At 42.5% G+C, this 8353-nt stretch overlaps 1 protein-coding gene across 1 annotated transcript in view; it reads right to left on the bottom strand.

Annotated features, from left to right (window-relative positions):
• Positions 1-477: 477 nt before the first annotated feature.
• Positions 478-8353, bottom strand: part of LRRC1 (leucine rich repeat containing 1) — a 222038-nt gene continuing 214162 nt past the window's right edge. The window contains exon 14 of the mRNA XM_030198969.1: positions 478-1927. Within this exon, the coding sequence (XP_030054829.1) occupies positions 1769-1927 (159 nt within the window). The 3' untranslated portion in view covers positions 478-1768. The remainder of the gene's footprint in view (positions 1928-8353) is intronic.

The following is an 8353-nucleotide window of genomic DNA, read 5'->3' as shown; positions in this document are numbered from 1 at the left end:
TAAACCTAATACATGTACATTTTATAAAATGTGTGTTTATCACAGCTTTGCCCTAGTACCATCCAACAACTGCCCCTGGGATGTCTATGCATATACCACATAAAAGTATACCTTATGCATTGGTAACACAGCTATATACGTGTATACCCCAGGCACCTTAATTGACACGTATGTGCATACTTGCCCTATGCCAGTGGTGACCAAACCTGTCCTGGGGGCTCCCCAGCCAGTCAGGTCTTCAGGATATCCAATTTACAGAATTGCCACCTTAGAAATTACCCCTAATGCACCCTGAAAGCAATGGGAAAGCTGTACCAAAAGAGCTTAAAGTATTTGTCTTGAATGAAGACGCACTAGAAGTAGATTGCTGTCATTTCCCCAATTACTTAAAACACATACCAAAAATTAATTAGCCAATGAATGGACATGCTTTCTGGATAAAGTGTTCAAAATACAGCAAATCAATTATGCAGAATATTCAAGTTTTAGTCACAGGTTTAATAATAACTATTCCGCAAGGTTCCAAGAGTCGACCGGCTTTCATTTATTACAGTTCTTAAATACCGATTATAAAACCTCTAATGAACAATTTATTAACATCCTGATTTCCTTTTCAGCATATGAAGTCATAATTTAATAGCGTACTCCTGAACCATTCCTATGCTGAGTTCAATTAAACATTTATCTAAAAGAGGGGCACAGGCGTCCAAGCTAGCACAGTACATGATTACACTGGCTTATCATTTTATTTTTAATCTTTAATCTTTTCACTAAGGGCCCTATTTACTAAGGCACATTAGTGTTTTTAACGCGCCTACAATTAGTGCGCGCGCTAACCGTGTAAGCGTCTGTAGGGATATTGTAGGCGCGTACGCGGTTAACGTGAGTACATGGTTAAAGCGTGTTAAAGATGCTAATGCGCCTATAACACGGCTTAGTAAACAGAGCCCTAAGTGTGAAGGCAAATTTATTCAATAAAAACAGAGTGGCAGTTTAGTGGTTTCCAGAAATCCACTGTGCACAACATATAATGTTTTAAGACCAAGATTTGCAGCTTGTTTTCCCGATTAAAATTCTACCTTACCCCAGATAATAATTAGCAAATAAACTGTACAAATACATCAAAGGCATCGTAATTTTACCTTCGTACTTCTACTCAAAGGTGTATCTTATGAGCAGTCTGACATATAACAAAACACATTAAGGCACAGCCAGGTGACACAAATACAAGTAGACTTTCTGTAACACTAGGATTATATTCTACAGTTCGTACCATTTTCATGACAACATTATAAAAAGGAAATACATCCTTTTCTTAGGAAATTCCTATATAAAACTTTTTTTTAAATGTACATCATTTGAGCTGCCACAAAAATAAAATTAAAAATAACTTTGAATTTCACATAAAACCTTTAGCATTTCTCAGCAGTAGGTCCAAACTGTGGTTGGCTGCAGAACAACCCAGCCCTTTTAAAAGTACATTTCCTGTATGTGCAAAGTGAAATGTGGCACTAAAGAGCAGCGCATGTTAAAAAAAAAAAGAACAATAAAAAAATAAAACAAAATGGCACTAGTAACTGGTAGATTAGTGCGTTGACAATTGTCAAGAATTAAGGCACTTTGTTCCAGTAAGCAGCACCTTCACCCAGCCAGGAAAGGGAATGATGAATCGTGTGCTGGTCATAACAGAAGAGTGACTGAGGTCCCAAAGAAGGGTATATTCTGGCCAAACGGGAAGATGTGAGAGGTGAGGCATGGAGCGAAGATGCTACACAGATGTAGTCACTCTGTCAAAGGTATTATTAACCTCATTTTTGTTCGAATCCAGGCCTTTAGCAGCGTTTATGTCATTCCGTAGATTTTCCACCGTCTTTTTCATGGTTTTTAATTCACCAGGGTGTGGCGTAGCTCTCCGAAGAAGTGTTCCCTTTAAGAAATAGATAACCAGAAAGGTTTAAAGAAGAACTGGTCGCTCTTTACTTTAGTAGTCAGAAAGCCTAACTCTAAAATGCCACTTGGTTCTCAAGCAAAGTACGGTGGTAGCGGTGACAGGCTATGCTTTTGAGAGCTAGGCAGCTCCCTTCACCAAGTCTGTGAAGAAACAGCATAGCTTCATCGACTTCAAATAATCCAGAGGCAGCACAGCTCTCATAAGCTAGTCACAGATGTTCAATAAAAAGCTATCATCTAAAACTTATTGATCCTTATTAGCTCTGCACTTTGTTTCCAGTATTTGTATTGTATTATTTTACTGCACCGTATCCAATGTAGACAATCAGGCTACCTAGCACATTCATTAACACACAATCTGCATATTAACTTACTAAGAAACCAATGGTGTGCATCTGTGTGTCTGTTTAAGAGGTGTTGATTTAAAACAGGAGTCCATGTCAAATTGTTTTCCCTACATAAAGATAATATTGCAAATATACAAGGCTTCACAATTCAAAACAGAAAATCAAGTACTGCTATTTAAATCAAAAATTTAAATCTTCTTCCCCTATATATCTACTTCCCTGAAACCAGAGATTACACTCTTTTTGTGGAGCCAAAAAGAAAATGTTGGCCTCCTGCTGCTGCTTCGTGGAGGATTTGTGGAGGAGTGGTTAGAACACTAGTCTTGATATCCAGAAGTGGCCAGTTCAAATCCCACTGCTGCTCCTTGTGATCTTGGGCAAGTCACTTAACTACTACTACTACTACTACTACTATTTAGCATTTCTATAGCGCTACAAGGCGTACGCAGCGCTGTACAAACATAGAAGAAAGACAGTCCCTGCTCAAAGAGCTTACAATCTAATAGACAAAAAATAAATAAAGTAAGCAAATCAAATCAATTAATGTGTACAGGAAGGAGGAGAGGAGAGTAGGTGGAGGCGAGTGGTTACACTTAACCCTCCATTGCCTCAGGTACAAAATTAAATTGTGAGCCCCTTCAGGGACAGAAATACCCAGTGTACTTGAATGTAACTCACCTTGAGTTACTACTGAAAAATACAAATAAAATTCAGTAAAGTTAATTACAGTAGTTTAAAGCTCAATTTTACATAGGATGTAGAGTGGAGAATGAAGACATCCAGATTGGGACTTGGAAAATTCTCACAGTAGTTTAGAAAGGCTCTGCCAAAAATGCAGATCCTTTTTTTCAAATACACGTAAGTACATGCAGAACTGCCTGTCCATGGCTCTTCACATCCTGTGGAGGCAGAGATTAAAAAAAAATCTATACACGGGGGGAAAAAGCATACTATGAGGCATATTTTCAAAGCACTTTGGGAGGCTAAGTTCCATAGGTTTCTATGGAACTTTGGGAGGCTAAGTGCTTTGAAAATGAGCCTGTATATATCCCCCTACTCATACATGGCAGCTGCTTTTTAAGATTTCTGCTCCTGATATGATCTGCAACTACTGACACCCCCAATCAGTAACTCCCCATGACAACCCCCCTCAAGTTATCCAAAACCCCAAGTAGACCCACACCAATCCCCCTCCCTGGCTCTTACAGGGGTCCCTCATTTCTAGTGATAGCAATAGTAATCCCCAGTTGCTTTTGCTCATGCTTGTCTGGAGTTCAAAATGTCACCTGCAATTCCTGGTGGTAATGTCATAGTACTAACACTTGTGGTCAAGTTACCATGTGAATTGCGCCTAAGCGGCTTGCATATATTGCCCTTATATGGAAGCCTGACCTTTAGCAGTAGTACTACAAGACTACCTCTATGGGTCATGGGCATCATTTTGAACACAGGACCAACATAAGCAGAAAGGACTTGGAGATTCATTCCTACTCAGAGCTGCAAGTTACCCATTCCAGGAGAGAGACTTTTTGACTGGTCCTGGTTTTAAACTTGCATCCCAAAGTTGTGTGGTATTTGTAGTCCATGATGCTATGCATTGAAGTCAGTGCTGCAGGTCCCATCATGCACCAGGATGAGGTTGGCAGAAATCAGGACCAGTCAAAAAGCCTCCCTTCTGGAATGGGTAACTTGGCATCTCTGCTCCTGCTCCCACTAGACATCAGGGATACCAGTAAGAGCTGGTGAGAGGGATTGAGGGGTAAGGATTTGGATGTCTGGGGACTTCTGGAGTAGGTGGAGGATCCTTTCAGGGGAGTTGTCACGGGGGTTTGCAGATTATATTGGCAGGGGGAGGGGTGATCAAGGTGGGCCTGACCTTGGTTTTTACACCTGACCACTCAAGTGTGTACCTTGGGGCAAGTGTAAATGCCATCATCAATTTTTTTTTTGTAGTACTAAAGAATGTAAATGCGGAATATCCCTCAGCATTTCTGGACCACTCAAACCACTCCCTCTCCATGTCCCCTTGCTGTCTAACCATGGTGTGGATCGCCCCGTGTGGCTTTGTAAAATCACTATTTGCATATGTAGGCGCTCTACATGTTTATAAGCTGCTATATACACATGGGAATACTTTTAAATTGAGGGCCTGACAGAACAAAAACTAACACATAGCTCATCATGTTTTCTATTGGCAATCAACCTTTTGCCATGCTTGATGATAAATGGTGGCTTATCTGAACCTGTGTGATTACAGACTAAAATAACTGGGTTGTATCATTAATGCAGATTAGCAAACTTGAAAATTCCATTACCAGAATATAAACATCTCATACAAGCTACTGCTAGGATAAAACTAACATTTAATAAGACAACAGCATATATATGTATTTGCAATCAATTCTTCTGACCAAAATGATTACATTATATATTCCTCTCAGAATACACATTTCCAAATTTCCATAAGAAATGCTAACAGATTTTGGCCTGAGTTGGATTGAAAGGTGGAAAGGTAGTGATCTGTGCTACCTCTCTTTTCCTCTAGATCAGTGCTTCTCGACCCAGTCCTCAGGCTACACCCAGCCGTCAGGTTTTCAGGATATCCACAATCAATATGCACGACATAGATCTGCATATCAAGGAGGCAGTGCGTGCAAATCTCTCTGGAGCGTATTCACTGTGGGTTCAAAATACCGCTGTTCGTATCCTGTCAAAGGCCACTCGGTTTGACCATATCACCCCACTGCTCAATCAACACCTCTGGTTGCCTCAAATGTTCACTTTAAAATCCTCATACTCACGCAAAAACTCCTATACTCTCCTACTTGTCGCTGGATCCCAGCAAATCAACAAGAAAGCCTTTGCCTATTTAGCCCCTTCCTCATAGGCGTAGACTGGGGGGGGCGAGGGGGGGAAATGCCCCCCCAAACGACGCGAGGCGCCGCCGCGCCATTAGTTTAAAAAAAAAAAACACATGCAGGCACGCGCTCCTCTCCATCCGCTTGGCTTCCCTGCCCTCTCTATCTGCGTCCCGCCTTCCTCTGACGTCATTTCCTTTCGGGCGGGACGCAGACAGAGAGGGCAGGGAAGCCAAGCGGACGGAGAGGAGCGTGTCCGTCTACCCCTCTCTCTTCCTCTCTCCCTCCGGCGCAGGCAGCAGTCTTTTCCAGCGTTCCTGGCAGCGGTAGCGTTGTACACGCTGCCTTTGGCTCTGCCCCGAAGCCTTCTCTTCAAGTTCCTGTTCCCGCATAGGTGGGAACAGGAACTTGAAGAGAAGGCTTCCGGGGCAGACCGAAGGCAGCGTGTACATTGCTACCGCTGCCAGGAACGCTGGAAAAGACTGCTGCCTGCGCCGGAGGGAGGGAGGAAGAGAGGGGGTAAACGGAGTCACCATCTTGACCTCGCGGTGGGGGGGGGAGCAGAGGGAAGATGGATGGGACGGAGGGATGGTGAGCAGAGGGAAGGAACAGAAGATGGATGGGACTGGGAGGGGTGGGGAGCAGAGGGAAGGAGCAAGAGATGGATGGGACTGGGAGCGTTGGGAGCAGAGGGAAGGACCAGGAGATGGATTGGACTGGGAGGGGTGGGGAGCAGAGGGAAGGAGCAAGAGATGGATGGGACTGGGAGCGTTGGGAGCAGAGGGAAGGACCAGGAGATGGATTGGACTGGGAGGGGTGGGGAGCAGAGGGAAGGAGCAAGAGATGGATGGGACTGCGAGGGGTGGGGAGCAGAGGGATGGACCAGGAGATGGATGGGATTGGGAGAGGTCAGGCACAGCAGAGGGAAGGAACAGAAGATGGATAGGACGGAGGGATGGTGAGCAGAGGGAAGGCACAGAAGATGGATGGGACTGGGAGGGGTGGGGAGCAGAGGGAAGGAGCAAGAGATGGATGGGACTGGGAGGGTGGGGAGCAGAGGGAAGCCTACTGGAAAGAAGACACTGCATAAAACAGAAGACACTGGGATCAAAGCGAATAGAAAAACTAAATGATCAGACAACAAAGGTAAATAAAAGTATTTTTATTTTTATATACATATGCAAATGAATATGCTAATATGGAGGAAGGAAATGAAATTTACAGGCAAAATATCACAGATGCACATTTCAAAAAGCTGACACATTTCAATTAATAAATTATGAATAAAATAAACTTTTATTCATAATTTATTAATTGAAATGTGTCAGCTTTTTGAAATGTGCATCTGTGATATTTTGCCTGTAAATTTCATTTCCTTCCTCCATATTAGCATATTCATTTGCATATGTATATATGCAAATGATATGCTAATATGCTCCGCCCATTCTTTGCCCCCCCCCAAATGAAACAGTCAAACTACGCCTATGCCCTTCCTTATGGAATTCCCTTCCTCGCGATATAAGTTTGCAGCCATCTTATCCAAGATTTAGGTCCTTGCTGAAGACTGTGCCAGTGTCCACACTAAAAGCCCTGTGTCCACGATAAACTAAAAGCCCTCTCAGATAAGTAAGAGGGCTTTTAGCTTATCATGGACACAGTTGTTCCTCCCAGGGTATACTGACTCTAGCAAATCAGTGTGTGGTCTGTGTTCCTGTCATTCCTCTTTTGTCTCTCTTACAAAGTTTTTACTTTGATGCTCTTTACCTTAATTTCTTTCCTGTCAAGCACGTGTGTTCCTTTCTGCAATGACTTTTAATTATTTGATTTTAATTTGGTGAACTGCTCAGCCAATAAATCATATCCTGAAAACCTGGCTGGCTAGGTGTCAGTAGGTCCAACCGTTTACGTGCCGCTTATGCCAATTTTATCTGTTTAATAATAATGTATGGACTTTTCCTCCAGGAACTTGTTTATGTTTATTAAATTTGATAGACCGCTTATCTTATCCAGTACAAAGTGGTTTACAATGTAAATTTTAAAATAAAGAAAACCTAATCAATCAGCAGAGAAAGCATTCATCACAGAATTCAAGCCTAGTAACATTTTACTGCATGTACACTGCAGAATCACCGAAGCCATCCCCTAGAATAGTCACTCAATTTTCAAAAGCCTGTATGAATAAAAACATTAAATAGTAACATAGTAGATGATGGCAGATAAAAACTTGTATACTCCATCCAGTCTGCCCAACAAGAAACTCACAGCGTAAGGTAGGATCTTGATCTGTCCTGCCATTTTCAGGGCACATACTGTAGAAGACTGCTTGGCACTGGCCTTATTCTTCAACTACTGAAGCTGTCATCGAAGCCCACTCCAGCCCATCCAAATCTCTCCAGCCATGATCGGGGCACAAACCTTAGAAGTCTGACCAGCACTGGCCTATCTGTCCAGCCAAGATTAGGGCACAGACTGTAGAAGTCTGCCTAGCATTAGCTTTGCTTCTCAATTACTCATGTTGTCACCTAATCACCGCTAAGCTTACTTGGTTCCATGCCTTCCATACAGGATTCCTTTGTGTTTATCCCACACATTTTTTGAATTCTGTTACTGTTTTCATTTTCGCCACCTCCCATGGAACAGCATTCCAGGCATCTACTACCCTCTCTGTGAAAAAGTACTTCCTGATATTATTCCTAAGTTAGACCCCCTGCAATCTAAATTCTTGTCCTCTAGTTTTACCACCTTCCCTTCCGTGGAAAAGGTTCTATTTGTATATTAATACCTTTCAAATATTTGAATGTCTGTATCATATCATCCCTGTCTCTCCTTTCCTCCAGGGTGTACATCTTCAGGTCCTCATGTCTCTCCTCATACGTCTTGTGGCACAAACCTCATACTATTTTTGTCACTTTTCTCTGAACTGCTTCAAGTCTTTTTTTACATCCATAGCAAGATACAGCCTCCAAAACTAAACACAATAATCTAGGCCTCACCAACAACTTGTACAGGGGCATCAACAACTCCTTTCTTCTGCTGGTTATATCCCTCTCTATGCAGCCTAGCATCCTTCTGGCCGTGGCCACCGCCTTGTCACATTGATTCGTCTAAGAAATATAGGGGTCCTTTTACAAAGCGGCGGTAAGCTCAATTTTCTCTTAGGGAAATCATTCCATCCCCTTTATTATGTTGGTTATCCTT

The sequence above is a fragment of the Microcaecilia unicolor genome, chromosome 3 (genome assembly GCF_901765095.1).
Source record: "Microcaecilia unicolor chromosome 3, aMicUni1.1, whole genome shotgun sequence".
Lineage (NCBI taxonomy): Eukaryota > Metazoa > Chordata > Amphibia > Gymnophiona > Siphonopidae > Microcaecilia > Microcaecilia unicolor.
This window is presented reverse-complemented; position numbering and strand designations above follow the sequence as displayed.